Genomic DNA, 18,466 nt, shown 5'->3' with positions numbered 1-18,466 from the left:
AGAACAAGTCAAGGATAGGAGGAGCTAGCTGATAGCAGAGCTGATGGGATGTCTCTATTTCTTACTGTGTCTTTGTACATTTTTGGTTTTTCATCCATTTGTACAAAGTCTTTCAACTAAATTAGCTATAAGTATTAGTATTGGGGTAATTTATGTAGACCCCCGAGACTAAGAAAGCATTGACTGTCTGAAGTTAACTAGTCAAAAGAAGCAAAACGTCTACAGGGTGCAGATAAAAGCCAAGTTTCCAACCTCATCACGATGTACAAGTTTATTATTCAGCGGATGTTTATCGGTCATTGACTCACATTTATATTCAGTATGTAAAAGAAGCAAATTTGGGATCAACGGGAGAGAAGGGAGAAAGAGTTCTGAGCTGGCAGCTTGAAGCAAAGGGTGATCTTGCTAGGAATCTGCTTGGTAGAGATAAGCATGTTGCTTATCTCCACTTACATGCTGCTGCTTGTAGCAAATAAGCCAGACACATTTGAAAAACAGGGAAAAGTAGTGATTATGTAATAATATAGAGAGACAGCACTAAAGGAATCATAGTATCTGACTCCTTGGCTTCAGAAGTGCCTTTCCCCCACTTCTGTGAACAGTGACACTACCTTTCCTTTCTTTCCATGTTTCACTTCTTGGCTCTGGGTCCCTAACATCTGGAGATACTTTCTGGCAGAGGAAACCTGTCTTCTTTCTCTCAGCTGTGGGTGCTGGGCATACATATGGTTAATGGCAGCTGTGCTCACAACTGAGGGAGGAGGGCTGGCGGCTTGCAGTGTCTGCCCCTTTCTTTCCCTTTCTCTCTCTCCGTTTTCCAGAAACCGTCTTTCTGCTTGGCGCCTGAGATCTGAAGACTAGAGGCGGAACTGCTGGGCTCTCCTCTCTTGCCTTCTCACAGGGAGGGGCAGTATTTACGTGGAGGGGGATGCTGTAGACGTCCAAAGACAAACACAAGCAGTGGCTGTGGCAGCCTATCATCCTATCCCCAAGGTAGGTGCCAACAAGTTGGGCAGTGCCAAGGGTAGGTACTTAAAACTGTTTGAAACCATGCAGGTAAAGGGACAACATTAATCTGAACAGGGGGGATGAATGGCCAACTCTGCCTGGAGTTATTTCTTGAGCGTCCTTCTTATGGAATGCACTGCAAAGCTTGGGCAGTGATGCTTTAAATGCTCCGGAGGGTGGAAATAGCCTGGGATCTGCCTGGAGTGCCTGCCTTCTGTTACAATAACAGATACCGGTAGGTTGCTTTTCTCTCTCTCCATTCTACTATGTAACTTTGTTGGTCAGAGATCTCTATGTAAGGTAGATGTACAGAGTGATTCAAGGTTCACATTTACAGCAGACAAGTCTCATCCTCTAGTTTTATACAAATTCTGCTTTTGAGGAATTGTCAACTGAGGACCAGCTGGGGCAGTCATGGATGCATAATAGATGCCCTGCCATGGGGAAGGGATACAGTAATTGTCCCTTTGAATTTGATGCCTATCAACACAGTTCCTGAAATGTAGCTGCTTCACCCCAAATGTCCTTTCTGTGTTTGCCAGAGTATTAAAAGTTGCTAAGGCTGAGAAGATTTTTCTTGCAGGCCGTGATGCCTTTATATTCCCAGGCACTACTGGCTGCTATAGCAGACCCTTGGGAGATAGCAAGTTGCCAGAGGGAACCGGAAAAAACAAAACACAGTCTGAGAACACATCCTTGTATGCACTTCTGGACTTCTCTCCATGCAAGTCAACATTGGTCAGGCCTGTTGGGTGCTGTCCTGTCCCATCTTGTCTCTCTTTGCATGTATACAGATCTTTTTAATAGACAGCAGCTATTTGACAAGCATATATTTATGGGGATGATTTTCTCTTTCTCCAAGATCAATTAGATATTCCATTTGCTGCAGTACTGCTGGCATACATTTTGTGGGAGACTTTGAGGGCAGAATGAGAGATGGACACAGTATATCTATTCAGATTTCTTGTTTTCAGCATTCCAAGGCTTTGGGACAAGTGGCTTTAGGAAAGTACAATGGAAGTTGAATATAATCCCATTAATTATGAAAGGTGGTCAAACAAGAGCTCTTTCTCAGTCATAACCATTGCCACTTAACATCTGCCAAGCAAAGAAGTTCTTACAGCACATCTCATTATGATGGGTTCGGTCCAGAGAAAGAGAAATTTGAAGAAGCTACTAAGAAACAGGTTCCCCCTCTGCGTAGGATGCTACCGTATATGGAAGCTTGTAAACCTATATGCAGACTTTTTCAATTGCACCAATTAATATATGCTGCTCTCGGGGCATCAGATAAAGCCTCCCTGTTGAAATTAATGAGAATTAACTCCCTGGGAACCTACTCTTTGCTTCTTTGAATTTCATGGTGAAATACAATAGGAAGTAATGGTGTTAATTAAATATGTGAAAACCTTACTCACATATCAGGGCTTTGCATAAATGACACATGTGCTTTCCTCTGCAAATCCATTTCATGGCCAGGATTTTCTTTATTTTACAAGCATGCATTTTCGGATTGGATACTTCTTACTTTTTCTTCCTGCTGGTGACTTGATTTCCTAGTTGCAGTTCATATGCCTATCTGCATTTTTGCATAGTATGCAGTCCCCATGTGTAAGATTAGTCATACAGTGAGGATATGTGTAAGAAAAGTTGTTCTAAGCTATACAATGAGTAAACTGTGTAGTGCACCTTAAAAAAAAACATTTGTGATATTTTGCCCTGTAAGGACATAAATGATATGTGTGTGCAAAGTACACCAAGCATGCATAGTAGCTGAACAGTACCATTTAAACGGCATGAGAATGTATGTTAATGTTTTACGATGATTTAGTTAATCTGATGTCCATATAAGCAGCCAGAAAAATTGTAGTTTTATATTAAGACTAACATTTCATTATCCTCAAAGCCTCAATTTTGGGAAATTCTTAGAAGACAACTTTCAAAACAACAGTTATCGCTAACTCTGATCATCAATGCATTACAGTATACAGTTAATGGTATGTTCCTTAATCAATATGAGAGTATTTACAAATTTATATATTGATGACTGAAGTACACCTGAGCTTGCTTGTGTAAATGTGGCCTATAAAAGTGTGACTTCTATTTGCAGTGGACTACAGTTGTGTTCCTTTGACAACATGCCATGTTATTCTTTTTCTTAAGAGATACCACTATTTCCATGAAAATCTGGTAGATCCAGATCTTGAGCTAGCTGTGTGGCATAAAAAAGATATTGAGCCTCTAGAAAGAGTGCAGAGATGAGCAAAAAAGATGATTAGGGGACTGGAGGCTAAAACATATGAAGAACGGTTGCAGGAATTGGGTATGTCTAGTTCAGGGGTAGGTAACCTCGGCTCTTTTATGACTCATGGACTTCAACTCCCAGAATTCCTGAGTCAGCATAGCTGACTCAGGAATTGTGGGAGTTGAAGTCCATGAGTCATAAAAGAGCCGAGGTTGCCTATCCCTGGTCTAGTTTAATGAAAAGAAGGACTACGGGTGACATGATAACAGTGTTCCAATATCTCAGGGGCTGAGACAAAGAAGCGGGGTTCAACCTATTCTCCAAAGCACTGAAGGCAGGACAAGAAGCAATGGATGGATACTTATCAAAGAGAGATCTAACCTAGAACAAAGGAGGAATTTCCTGACAGTTAAAACAATCAGTGGAATGACTTGCCTCCAGAAGTTGTGGGTATGCCAAACCCTTTGAGGTTTTTAAGAAGCGGTTGGACAACCATTTGTCTGAAATGGTATAGGGTTTCCTGCCTGAACAGTAGGTTGAACTAGAAGACCTCTAAGGTCCCTTCCAACTCCGTTATTCTGTATTTCTTGGGGCCTTTTGACCACAGATTTTAGGAAATGTCAATTTTGTCTGGTACTATTTTGTCTTGGCTTATTATAGACTAAGGGTGGGCAAGCTTTCAATCTCTGCACATTTGTATACTGCTATGTGCATTGCTATGTATTTTGCCTTGAAAGACTCGGCTGAAAGGCAATTAAGAGGGAGTGAATTTCATTATTGCATTGAAATGTCCCAGACACAGTTTTTCTAACAGATTTTTAGAGCAGAACAATGTGTGGGAGAAAAACACCCATCTCAATTTTCTCAGGAGTCTTTTTTCTCATTTTGTAGGAAAGTTATTTAGGAAGCATGTGTCTGGAATGTCCAGCTTCCCTTTTTCCACAGCAAAGAGGTAGAGGAAAAGCAATTCGCAGGAGGAAAAGAATGGATGATGAGGAAGTGGGCTGAACCATCCCTCTCCCCCACCCCAGTCATATTTTAACCGCAGTGACTCTCAGCTCATTTTTCCTACTACCCTTCTCAACAATTTTATCTATGAAAGAAAGCTTGGACACTCAATGATGGTTATGTAATATTAGTATTTGGTCAAGTGATGATTTCTTGAAAATAAGTTCTATCACCAGCTCTGGTAGTAGTTCTTTTTCAAAAGTTGGATTCACCACCACTCTGACTAAGCCTCCTGCCACCAGTTTGGAAGCATTCGCAACTAGAAAGAATAGGGATCCAGAGTCTAAATGGCAGAGTTGATATCGCAGAGAATCTTGTCTGCTTTCTCTAGACCAGTAGATTTAAACTCATTCCAGATAACCTCACAAGACACAGTCTCATCTTGGGAGCAGTTGTCCAGCTGGTATTTGAGCCCTCAGACTGGTTTTGTCCAGCAGAAGTCTAGAAAATTATTCACAGTGTTTTTGCAGATGGTCTTCTACTAATCTTTCCCTAAAAGGGTCCATATTATTTTGAGAGTGGTTGCTGTATGACAACACAAGCAGAGAAATGATCATGACTTGATACTTTTACCACTACAGTGTAGGTTTGAATGTGGGTTGCTATTCATGTTTGGTCAGATTCACTCAGTCTTCTGCCAGTAATGCTCTAGGCTTCCTCTAAGTCAGTTCATCTCCCAGAGCTCTTCAGTAAACTTAAGGATTTCCCCCTGGATTGACAAACAGGGAGAGACTGCATAGGCACAATCCTTTCCAAGGTTTTATCTGCCTCATTCCAGCAGGTGACTAAAGCTTCAACAGAACTACCAGTCAGAATCTCAGGAAACTCCCTAACTGTATTCTGGAAACTGAATGCTTCTGTTAGACACCTAGAGTGATCGTATAGGTCAGGGGTGTCAAACTGCCGGCCCGCGGGCCGGTTTCATCATACCGGAGCCGTGCCCACCCCATTGCCGGCAATGGCAAAAAAGCTCCGATATGTCGCATGACATCACGTGACGTCGCGAGTTTGACATGTCTGGTATAGGTCCTCCCTCTCCTTTATGAGCCAGGTCCTCAGTGATCTGGACATTCTCATGGTGGCCATGAATTACTAGTCTATCTCTGACCCTTCGTTTGAAGAAGGCAGATTGAAATCCCCCAGCATCACAAGCCCAGAGAATTCCACCAGCAGCCCTGTGATAATCATACAATTTGGGATAGTACAATAACAAGAATCTTCCGTTATCCTTTGAGTGCAGCAGTACAAACAAAGCCTCACAACTGGTATTTCTAGTGCTTTTGATTGAATATTGCTCTGGAAGGGAGGCTCTATTTCCTATGCATTGGCAGAGAATCAGCAGAAATGAATGGTGAGCAAGGAAGTTAATTTCCTGCCTCTTGAGCATCTCCAGCAGTTTTATCGGCCTGTTTTCTCCAACAGGACACAACGCCATGAAGGGACCGCTGGCACACAGTACTTTTTGGCTTATCTGCCTACTATTCCAGGCTTCAGGAAATGAGAAAGAGGCGGAAGAGAGGCCCGGAGTGCCCACGCGGCCACCACTCTGGGGTCATACGTCTAGGTGAGTCATTACAATAAAACCAATATGTCATAAATAACACACACAAACACACACACATGCCTGCTCTCTTGAATAACGGAAGCTGATCACAAGGGACCATGTTTAAATAGACCACATATCTGGTCAGCTGTTCAGAACTGTAAAACTTTTAACCAGAACTGCTGACAGTTGAAGAAAACACTTCATGGTTGTACTTCAATGCCCAATTAACTTCATTAATGTGCATCTTCTATGTGCAGTTTATGCACAATTAACTCACTCTGTCCCACTTTAAATTAAGCCAGAGGCTGCTGGGTGCAAATGGCTCTGGAGGAGGTGCAAATGACTGCAAAAATCCTTAATGGTTGAATCATAGGAACACAATTAAGGATCCTGTTTAATCAGAGTGAACATTCTCTAGGCATCTCTGTACTGGAAAGGGCCGTGTTTGTTAACGCTAGCATCCACACCAATGAACTCCTTTGCTGTCCAGCCTCCATCCAGTCTTAATTTGGCCTGATCATTCCTAGAAAATGGTACAGAAATGTTGAGTGCCTCTGTATTCTTTGAGCGGAAAATGGCCTCAGGACAAGCAGGGCAGGTAAGGTCAATCAATCAATTCCAACTTCGCGATCTTTCACGACAAGTTGGAATTGATTGACCTTTCCCCCCCAAAAAACCCTTTATTTCTTTTCACGTGGCAGTGGCGGATAGCGAAGGAGAAACGGCACGGGGCTGGGAGTCAGGTAAGGAAAGAAAGGCAATTTTGGGGGGGAGCGAGGATTTCTTTCCTTACCTGCCCCGCTTGTTCCGAAGCCGCTTTCCGCTCAACTGCATTGCTCTTGCCAATGGCCCGACCGCCCACTTCAGCGCCCTCCCTTCAGGAGTCTCCAGCACTCCACCTGCTGCTTTGGTGGCTCTGTAGGCAGAGCTGCAAAATTCTCTTCTCTGTCAGAGAAGAGAACTTCGCTGCTCTGCCTACAGAGCCACCAAAGTTGTAGCTGAATGGGCAGGTGAGGGGGGAAACTGCCCCGCTTGTTCCACGGCCGAGCTGCATTGCAGCAGCATTGGGCTCAATAGGCGAGGTAGGAAACAGCCACATCACACTGAAACTGGCCATTTGCCGCCTCCTGACCAATGCCGCTGCCATGAGGCCATGGAACAAGCCGGGTGGAGGTAAGGAATCGGTACACCGGTTCCTTACCTCCGCCTGGCTTGTTCCGCGGCCTTATGGCAGCGGCATTGGGTGCGACGTGGAAGGCGGCAAATGACCACGGCCAGTGGCAAACAGCCACGTCACGCCGAAACCAGCCATTTGCCGCCTTCTGCCCAATGCTGCGGAACAAGCCGGGCAGTGGTAAGAAATCGGTATACTAGATCCCCCCTCCCCTTCTTCGCCTGTAGCTGGAGGGCTGGCCCAGTATTCGCAATGGTCTGCAGAGCCCCAGAGTGCACCGGTTGAGGAACTGGCAGGTTGTGGTTGCTGATGGACACAGTTGGCCCCCATGCGCTCGATGGTGTCAGGCAGCAGCCGCCCCGGCCCCTGCCTCACCTTGCCTTGCCCTGCAGCAATGGCACCCCTGCTCTGCCCCCTGCCTCACCTCACCCTACAGGATGAGCCTCCTGCCCACCATCCCACCTGCCAGAGATCCACTGGATCTCCCTCAACCCTGCCCGGCCCCCACAGGCATCCCTCCCCATAAGCAACATCGAGGTGGCCATGCCCACCCCGGCCATGCCCACCCAGTCTGTCATGACTACTGCAGCCACACCCACCCAGTGGGCCACACCCACCCGGCACCCGACGATAAATAAGTGGGGTTTGGGTTGCAGGGTGTTGGCTATTCCTGCCAGCTTAGTATCGTCTGCAAATTTGATAAGTTCCCCTTCTATTTCCTCATATAAGTCGTCTTTTCAGACTGGTCAATCAATGATCTGTTTCCACTCCCACCTCCATAAAATGTCTATTCTATTTCATTTTTAATGAATCTGGGGAGGAACTGAGAGCTAGAATTTCTTTGTTTGATTGTTATAATGTATACAATAGCTATAATTGTTGACCCAGACTTAGGGGAGAGTATCAATTGTGAATACGTGCAGATGGCCCCGCTCTCTCTGGCTACTTGCAGAACCATGAATGCGGGGTCATAAAAGGACAGCAAAGGAAACACCCAATATCCTAACTCGCCTGGGAACATATGGTGTCTTAGGGAAACACCTAAACCATCCAAAAAGGAACATATGGTATCTTGGGGGAACACCCAAAAGGGAACATTTCTAGTTACTTCTGCTTTCTTCCTTCTTATCTACAGTGTGCCAGCCTTAAAGGGGGAAGTCTTTATCTTATATGTGTCAGCTTTGCCGGGTGAATTGCTTATGTAATCAAAGAAGGTATAAAAATAAGGCTTTTCTGATATTTGGGGTTTTCTTTTTAGAGAAGCCCGTCTTTGTTCAGCTGAATAAAAACTTAAAGCTTGAAGGCAACTTCTGGTTTCCTGTATTTTGTCTATTCTATCACAATGCACATCTTCATAAAAAGATCTGGGATGAGGAGGGAACCTCGCCATGCTAATGGCCTTACTATTCTCCCTTCCCCATTCCCAAATCATCCCTGTCAGTGTTTCACCAAATCTCTGCTTTGCAAGCCCGTGCAATGTGAAGGAGTCTAGAGGTGAAGGTTTTGGACTATGGGAAGACTCAAATTCAAGTCTGTTTTCTGCAAGGAATCTCACTGGATGACTCTGGAGCAGTTTACTCTTTTTCAGCTTCACAGGGTTGTAGTGGGGGGGGGGAATTAAAGAAGGTCTTAGAAGAAAGGTGGCATATTCTTCTAACAAGCAAATAATGTTTCAGGTGTCCTCCTCAGGTAGCTTATACAACATAGATGTATTTAGAGCCTTTCTTCACTAGTTGTTTAGCACAACAACTGAAAAACCTGGCAAACCCCATTGTACACATTGGTTCAGGTCACTGGCCATGTCTTATCCAAGGCCATGATTTCTAATGCCACATCCTGGTTTTTACTTTGCAACAAAATGTATAGAACAGAGACTTGGGAAAATGGATAGTCATGCTAGCAACCTTTTGTATTTCTATAGCAGGGGCTAAATTTCCCTAAAGTTCATTAATGAAAAAATGTAAGTAGATGAACTTCTATGCTGCAGTTATTATAGATAAGAAATTTATTGAACGGAGGCGATATGTTGATGGCTTTAATTTACAATCGTCCCCTCCCTTGTTTTTCTTTTTGTCCACTTTTTCAGTTTTTCTCATCCTTAATAGATTGTTGTTTTTATAAGAAAAAAGAGGAGGAAAATGATGGGAAGGTTGCAAGGGTTTTTGTTTGTTTGTTTGCCATGCTTAAATATCTTTCCAGCTGATAAATTATTGCTAAATGTATTAAATTACACCTATAAGAAGGTACTTTGTGACAATCTTTTCTTTATTATCATTTTATTATACCTTTATTTTATACAATTCAAGACAGCCAACATAATGCTCCCGCCTCCTATTTTCCCAACAACAACCCTATTTGGTGGCAGCAACTGGCCCAAAATCACCCATCCAGTTCCCATGCCTAAGTGAGGACTTGATCTCCCATCTCCTGGTTTCTACTCCAGTACTTTAACCACCACACCAAAATGGCTCTCTTGTTTAATTAAAAGAATGTGTAGCCTTGTTTCTATTAGGCAATCCTATAGCATCCTCATACATATCATTCTGGAAGTAGCTGGAGAGTTTGTCTACAGCAGGGCTTTTCAACCTTTTCACAGATTGTACCACTTTTAGGATATGACAATATTCGAGTACCACCAGTGCTTAGCAAGGTGTCAAAAACTTGATGACTAAAAAAAGGGGGGAGTTTGGGCTTTACTGGTTAGATTCATTTGTTGTTATAGAAATGGCTAGTTTATAATATTATGGAAAAGTAAAAAGTTAAGGTTCAGTGTTAATGCTTCCTTCCTACTGCAACAGTGGAACTCAGAAGCCAATGCCTTTTCTTTTCTTTTTCACAACCCTCCCCTCACCCTTTGCTAGCAAAAGCCTCTCGTTTGCTCTCATTCACTCACACGTTGCTCGCAAAAGCTTCTCTATCGCTCTTTCCCTCACACGTTGCTCGTAAAAGCTTTTCTCTCGCTCTCATTCACTCACATGTTGCTCGCACAAACTTCTTTCTCACTCTTTCACTCACCCTTTGCTTGCAAAGGCCACTCTCTCTCTCTCCTCACCTCTTTGCTAACAAAAGCCTCTTCTATTCTCTCTTTCTCCGTGTGTGTTTTTCTCTCGCCCGCCAAAACCTGCTCCTTTTATAGCTTTTCCTCTCTCCCCCCTTCTCCTCCTCCTTTTCCAGGTGCACTGGAAACTCCAACCAGCATGCAGCCACGCACGCAGATCCTGGGGCTTCTGCCAAGCCCTGTGGCTCCAGCTGATCTTCTCCAGGCCTGCGCGATGCCGCTTTAGCTTGTTCTCGCCCCCATTACACTTGGCTAGGGGTCGCATACCACCTGCCAGATGCTAAAGTACCACCAGTGGTATGTGTACCACCGGTTGAAAAGCCCTGGTCTATAGGATACACATATTTTTCTCAGTCATAACAAATTAAATGATTGGGACTGGAATCATGGTAACTATAATGAAAAAAAAATAACATAAATGATTTTGAATCTCACTGTAAACTGATCAAGTCAGTTGAAAGCTGGCTTTGTCTTGAATTGGAGTAATAAAAAACTATCCCAGTTTTCAAATGACAATTCAAAAGCTGTAATCACACAATCCTGGATCAAAAACTGGTACTAAGCACTTATAGTTTCATAAATAGTCAAGATTCCAAGATACACTAGGTACCAAAGTTTTGAAGTACAAGTACCTCGACCATTTCAACAAGGACTTATTCCTTGGATGTTTTAATAGTTAAATGAATGCAGACTAAAGTTTTTCCTCAACAGTTCTTGGGTTCTGCCAAAGGACACCTGCCACAGTTTGGATTGAATTATAATTATAATCCAAACATACCTCTACTCCCAAGGTATTCTTTCACATAATATTCCATTTCTCTGCCATTTTGCTCTCTGGTGCTTAAGTTGGAGGCAGTGACCTACTTGCACATTTAATTATTATATCTTGGCTTAAAGTCTGGGTTCAAGTTTGCAGGATTGGGGAAGACAACTGTGCTAGGTCCTAGTTTCTTGGGATTGGATTTGCTGATTGCTGCCCATAAGTTGTCCAGGCAGGGCTCTCAATAATTCCTGTCAACTACATTTAACTTTTCATATTTTGTAAAACAATGCTATTGGGGAATAGGATGGGCTTATAGTAGTAAAACTCAGGGGCTGAGTCTCCTTTCCCAGTTCTGGCCCTTTGACCACTCTGTCTATGCTGTTCCTGCCTCCCAGAACTGAATATGGCTATCAGAGACACAGCAAGCAGCCAGGAAGGTCGGAGTGTGTTCGCTGCTGTGATCCTCCTGCAGCACATCCCATGTATTACCCCGTGCCTCAGATCAACATGACCATCCTGAAAGGTAAGAGCCACTGGGCCAGTTGTGCTGTTTCGGATTCAAAATGTGAGATTTAGGGAAAGGTTGGCCATCCATTAATCCATGAGCAACATGCATCACAAACATACTTCTGTGGGCAACATGAAAGTTATCATGGATATTAGAGTATCGTGTACGTTTATCCATGATCAGTTGGACTGGAGATGTTCTGCTTGCCCTTCTAAGATCTGGGTTTTTTTCTTTGTCATCCTGGAAAAACATGTATTGTTCCTGCTATTAGTTATTTCAAGTCTTTAAATTGGCAATGTCCTCTGACTAACCTCTCTCCAATGCCAAGGCCACAACCACCCAATTGTTTTGCTGTATTCCTGTCCCTGAGCCAGCAGGAAATCATGCTGTGCTAAATCTTGCTGCCCCTACACATGCCCTTATGGAACTGCTGTCCATATAGCTTTAATGGGCAACATCCTAAGGACTGTGATAAGCTGTTTTCTTGATTGACATCCAAGCTTCCCCAACATCATCCATCATATGAAAAGCCTCCTCCAATGGATATGCACAACACTCTGATTACTGTACTCCATACACTCCTCCCTATTTCTTTCCTGTGGTGTTATTGACTGGTTTTTTTTTTAAATTACTTGAAAGTACAGGTCAACCAGTTGACTAACATATCAACCACTAGATGGCAGCAAAGAGTTTTTGTCTCTCTTGGTTGCCATGTAGTGATCATTCAGGGTTATACAATGAAAATGCAGTTGTTGGATAAATGCTGTTGAAGAATTGGAGTTTGAGAAAGGGGGTTAGCCATGGGGATTGGTGTGAAAGCTATAAATTACTCTAAGAAAATCTCTGCCAGCTGGCAGAGATGGCAAAATTGACTGTTTTGATTAAAGAAAAGAATACAAGTACCTTCATTTCTACATGGAGCCCGCTTCTGGACTTTGTACTTGAGGTGGAAAAAAATGAAACTTTGATTTTGGGTTTCACTGATTAGATTGATTTGATTTGTTGTTACAGAAATGGCTAGTTTTTACTATTGCGAAAAAATAAAAAGTTGAGGCTTGACGTTAATGCTTTATTCTACTGCAACAGGGGAAGTCGGAAGTCAATCTTTTTTTTTCATTATTCCTCCTTTTTCCTCCCTTTCTTCTCCCTTTTTCTTCCCCCTTGTATCTTACTATTTGCTTTGTATTTTACTTTACATCTTAATAAAATGTTTAGTAAAAAAAATACTCTAAGAAAATTGTATGAAGAAAGGAAATTAGGAGCAAGTGCTTAAGTAATTCCCTACCATCCAAGCTATGGAAGTACAAAAAATGAGTCCTTTCAATAATACTTTGAGTAATCTCTCTTATGCCAGGGATTAGTTAAGGTTTCACACTCACTAAATCAACCAATCCACTGGTGGACCAACCCACTAAAAAAAGAGGTTATAGTAGTTGGGTCTGGTGTCCCATGGAGCCGAAAGAAGATTGAGGGGTAGAAGAAATCATCATGGATAGGAAGCCAGCAGAACCAACTTGAGTCTCCATTTTGTCAATACAGGATACCTAATTTCAGGCTGCCTCCCCCATGTGCATCCGTATTCCCTTTATTTTCCACACACAGCATCTGGAGACAGAATAAGAGAAAAACACCAGAACAAAGCACTGAAAAGCACATTTGAGCCGCCTCCTGTGAATGGTGAGATACAAGAGGGGCATGTGGACATGCCCTCTGGAAGTAGTTAGTAGGCTCTCCTCACCCGGGTATAAGGCAGTTGTGTAGATTTGTCCCAAGGCTGTGTGGTGAGTTGGTTGGGGCAGCCTGAGGGAACAGCATTTACATTTCCTACAATGTCCCCAGCATAACATTGCCCTGGAGCGTTATGAGAAGTTAAAACACCGGCTCAGAGAAATGAGAACATAAATATAGCTGTACTGGATCTAAGTAAGGCATATTGAGCTGGGACTCTGTTCCTATCCAATATTTTTGATTCATACACAAATGAGATTTCCCCACTTCTGTTCTCCAGCAGTTGGTTTTTGCAGGATTGAGAAGCTGCTCTGATCAGGGAGGTAATAGAGCTATCATGACTAGTAGGCATGGATAGCCGCATCCCCATTAATTTGCTGAATCCCCTTTAAGATATTTAACTCAGCAGCAGCATTACATTTTGAGGTAATGAACACAGCTGTTTGATCAACTTTGGAACAGAGGAGAGAAGCGGACATAAAATGCCTCGTGTTAAAATCAGTTCTATACTTGTAAATCCTTCACATCAGGGGGTAAGACAGCCAGGGTTTCTCCATCCATTTTCACCTGGTTTTCAGAATCTGTTCCATCCATAGGGTGGCCTCCCTCCATTCTGTCTTAGATTATTACATCAGTTCTGCCTATGGAAGCAGATGGGGAGGGAGCATAGTGCGCAGCCAGAGGGCGAATAAGCTAACAATATTGCAGCTGCCTCATCTCTTAATTCATGAGGGAATTTCAAAGTGCATAAATTTCAGAGAGCTCTAGGATATGCCCTAACATTTCTAAGTTCCATCATTTCATAAGGGACAGAATCACAACTTATTAGTTGGCATCGGCAGCTCAGATCATGCTTTGAAATCCCTGCCCATCTGACCCAAGCCATTTAGCTGCCAGTTTGGAACAGAAATGGGATAGGCTTCCAGAAGCCATGGAGAATTAGCTTTTGGAGTCCTATCCCTCCTAAGTTTTAACCACAGTGTGGAGAGGCTGTCTTTGGACAAACCTTTGGGTTTTGCAGAATCTAGACAGTTAGGTTAGAGAGAAGTTGTGGGGTTAAATAAATTCCTTGGCTGGAAGGAACTGTTATGGCAATTTTATCCAAGTTCCTTCCTTAACGGAGACCAAAGGAATCCGACAATTAGTCTTGAGTCAGACTTAGGACACCAGAGGTTGCATTAGGACATGGACTGATTTAGAGGGTGGAGAGGTTGTGTCATCAGAAAAGGCCCCGGGGCTGCCTGAATCCTGGGATTTCAAAGGAAAAATAAACCCCAGAAACCAATGTTGGGTTGGGCAACAGTGGCCATAGGCAGAAACCTTTGTGCCCACACTCTTTCATAGCCCCACCAACCTTTTACTCACATTCCATCCTACACACAGTTTCTCTTCTATCTTCTACCAGTAACTGATATTTGTATTTCCTCTACTTACTTTTCAATTTATATCATGCTACTCCTCCAGGGTCTCAAAGCAGCATACATAGTAGGCGTCCACTATTATAAAAATAAAACAAGCCTATAAAAGTAGGCTAAGCAAGACTGAAAATTAGCTATTTTATTTAAGGACTGGGTTAAGCCTGGCTTAATAACTATGTGTATGTCCATACCTTTGTCCACATAAATCTATGCCCCCACCCCCTTGCTGTGCAAGTAAGTTTGATAAAATCTTTAAACTGAATTAATGGAAGGTTTTCCAGTCCAACTTTTTTGTTCTCTCACACGGGGATGCACATATTGTTTATAACATTCATATATGCATAACACAATTCCAGCCCCTTGGCCACTGCAGTTATTCTTCCCTGCTGACTGCAGATTCATTTGGGAAAAGCATTCAGTTGAAATCAAATATAAGTGCTCCTAGCAGGACTGGGGAGTAGTGGAGAGAGGCCAACCAAATCATATGGGGAGACTCTGCAGTCTGCATCTGGCCTATGAGCCAGAGGTTCTTCACCTGAGTTACTCTATAAGTATAATGTATATTCATTGTACAGTTCTCCATTTTCTTCCAGTCCAAGTCTTTTGACCATTCTAGATTCAAAACTGAAAACTTTCACCTTTTTTTGAACATTTATTTTCAGATAGCTGTACCCGGCCACGCGTTGCTGTGGCTCAGTCTGGTTAAATGGAAAAGAAAAAAAAGAGAAAGTGCACGTTTGTAATATGTTTAATTTCACAATGCTTGTGGGTATACAATATTTTTTGTTGTTCCATTGTCTGTGCAGATATAGAGACTGTCTGGTTTGCCGACTCTAGAACACGCAACATATAATTGTCCATGTGATAAGCAATCCGTGTCTAGATCTAAACCGCACAATTCTAAAGATTGGCCCTGAGCTTTGTTGATGGTGATTGCAAACGCCAATCGAATTGGGAATTGCAATCTCTTAAATTGAAATGGCATATCAGCGTGTGTTGCTTTTACGTCCAACAGATGGCGCTGTTTTTCAAAAAAAGCATGTTTTTACCTGACACAGGTGTGACATCTATATAATAGTAGGTATATAAAAACACACGCGTATTCGAATGGAACGTTGTGTCAAAATTTCAAAGCAATCGGTGAAGAACTTTCGGAGATTTAAGATTTTGAACAAACGAACATTTACATTTTTATTTATATAGATACATATTCAGATTACATGAGTATGTTATACATTTTATCTAATGAATAAAACAGAAACTACTGCTCCATATTTAATATTTAAACTGATTTAGCATAAAATTCAGGGGCAAGTCTATTTAATATAGAAAAAAATACTCATCAGTTTGATAACTTTGCAGAGCAGACATACTTTCATTTATGCAAGAGAAAGTATTTTACCACATATGTATGTGTCTGAAATTTAGGCCAGGAAGGACACCGTATGTAGTGGTTTTTCCCTGCCACAAGATTGGAGATGGTATATAGTTTTATTAAATGGTAAGCCAGCAAGGAATAGCAATGGACTGACTGGCGCCATTTCAGTTCAAGGTTTTCTGCCACGAGGGGGATGCATGGATTCTTTATTTATCTCCCCGTTGTATTAAAATGTATAAATAGATGTTTAGCCAAGAAATCAGCCATCCTTTTTTTTATCACAGTAATAGAAATAAGATGTAAATAGTGAAGAAGAAATTGTAAAGTGACAAGAAAAAAAATAGGATTCAGATCAATATTTGTTGCCCAAAGCATTTTGGATACTTTCCACATTAAGGGCATTTTCTGCTGTCTGGTTTGAAGCCAGAAAGTCATTGTACTTTATGAGATCTGTTCTCTTACTTTGGTGGTCCTATAAACTACAACTATCCTTGCAGTTATCTCTCTTCAATTGTTCCTAAAGTATACCTTCACCAATTGCTTCCCTCCAGATGGATTGGACATTAGTACCCTTAATCCTCAGCCAGGGTAAACCTCCCACACATCTCCGGGGAGGGAGGCAGACCAGCTGGAGAAAACTGCAATCTATCATGACATCTTTATTTCTCAGGTGAGAAAGGGGACCGTGGTGATCGTGGCTTCCAAGGAAAGGTGGGAAAAGCCGGTGCAGCAGGCAAGAAGGGTGAGACGGGCTTCAAGGGTCAAAAGGGCAACATGGGATCACCAGGAGAGAGCTGCAAGACCAACTATGCTGCCTTTTCGGTGGGTCGGCGGAAACCCTTGCATAGCAACGACTATTACCAGATACTCGTCTTTGACACTGAATTTGTGAACCTCTATGGCCATTTCAATATGTTTATGGGCAAGTTCTACTGCTACGTCCCAGGCGTATATTTCTTCAATCTCAACGTGCATACTTGGAACCAGAAGGAGACTTACCTTCACATCATGCACAACACAAAGGAAGCAGCCATCTTATATGCACAGGCTAGTGACCGAAGCATCATGCAGAGCCAGAGCCTCATGATAGAGCTGCAGGACCAGGATGAAATCTGGATACGGCTCTTCAAGGGTGAACGTGACAATGCTGTGTTCAGTGATGAATATGACACCTACGTCACCTTCAGTGGGTATCTAGTTAAGCCCAGCTCAGAGCCTTGAATCAACTAGCAGGGGGGACAGCTTGTTCCTATCAGCTTTGTCTTGTCCCCTTTTCTGCTGATCTCTAGCACTACTCGCTGTGGGGGAGGCACTCGCTTGCACTGAAAGCACCCACAGAACTCGGACCTCGAGATATTCTAAACTAGGATATCTCTTTTCGATAAACATGGCTTTTCTTCTACATCAGCCTTACCTGGTGCTCTCCTAATGTGATGGACTAGATCTTCCAAGATGCTAGAATTATCCAGTTCCAGTTTTCAGTCTAGTTATGATTGAGACTTTGGAAAGGTGTAATCCAACGTATCTTGAGGATCCCAAATTGGAGATTGACTCTTATTATTTTACCTTGAATCTCATTGATCAAACATCGTATCTTCCCAGATTATAACTTAATGTTTGTTCTGATAGGCCTGCCATAAGCTAGGAGTTTTTCTGTTGTATCAATTATCTGATTTCTGGTCTTTCCCTTGCTCAGCATTGAACTTCATCTGTCCTGATGGAATCTCCTCCCTCACAGCTATGAAATTGCACTACCTCTAATTCATGTCCATATTGACTTTAACCTCCACCATTCATTTGTATTTGTTTCCAAACCTTCTCCATCTGGCTCAGCTGTGCTCCCTGAGAGATAGTGCTAGATACCACTATTGCTTGTGTTTCTTTGCCCCCATTTGAACCTCTATGTATATGATTTAAATGCCTTTTTTCTCATTGACTTCTGTCCTTCAGGCTCTCTTTTTCATTTAACCTCTTAGATATTTGAGTTCTCTGCAGTGGACCTCTGCCTTCTTCTGTCCCCTAGCTGGATATTGTGTTAACACTACCTAATAATAAAAATCTTGTTATTATTCAGTTTAACATTAGTTGAAAAAACTACACCTTTTCTTTCTTTTGGAAGGCCTTGTTAACTGACCTCTTTATTCAGAAACTGCTGTTTATCTGCATCTGATGGGGATGCATTAAAAAGCATAATGCTAAAGCACTGGTTCCACAAACCACTACCTCTCTCCTGTTGCAAGCATGCTCCCTCTCCGACAGTTCTTGGGCACTGCCCACCGTGGTAATTTTGACTTGGGTTGCGGGGAAGAACTAAGATTGAATTCCTGGCTTCAATCAGAGGTATCTAACTGTGTAACATCTTTTTAAAGTGCTTGTTGGGTGTTACACAGGCTTTTGCTATAAATGGGTTTAGCACTCTTAAGAGAGTAGGTTAGTCCCCTGCTGCACAGAAGGTCAATTTAATTATAAGTTTCCTGCTGTGCTGGGTCAATGCAGACCCCGTGTATATTACGAAGAGGCAGAAATCTTCAGCAGTTTCCCACTTTCCATGTAATGATCATGACTACAGTGATGACAATAATGATGGTGGCATTGAATCTTTCCCCACTTTTGGCGCCGGAGGGGGCTGGGG

At 42.6% G+C, this 18,466-nt stretch overlaps 1 protein-coding gene across 1 annotated transcript; it reads left to right on the top strand.

Moving 5' to 3' along the window:
- Window positions 1-2,967: 2,967 nt before the first annotated feature.
- Window positions 2,968-17,055, top strand: C1QTNF1 (C1q and TNF related 1). The gene is made up of 4 exons (XM_015821272.1): window positions 2,968-3,005; window positions 5,684-5,825; window positions 11,198-11,325; window positions 16,505-17,055. Exons 2-4 carry the CDS (start codon window positions 5,695-5,697, stop codon window positions 17,053-17,055), a joined length of 810 nt encoding a protein of 269 aa, XP_015676758.1. The 5' UTR covers window positions 2,968-3,005; window positions 5,684-5,694.
- Window positions 17,056-18,466: the final 1,411 nt, after the last annotated feature.

Source organism: Protobothrops mucrosquamatus, unplaced genomic scaffold, assembly GCF_001527695.2.
Source record: "Protobothrops mucrosquamatus isolate PMUCROS unplaced genomic scaffold, P.Mucros_1.0 scaffold1292, whole genome shotgun sequence".
Classification (NCBI taxonomy): domain Eukaryota; kingdom Metazoa; phylum Chordata; class Lepidosauria; order Squamata; family Viperidae; genus Protobothrops; species Protobothrops mucrosquamatus.
Note: the sequence above shows the minus strand (reverse complement) of the source record. Positions and strands in the feature narration are given on the sequence as shown.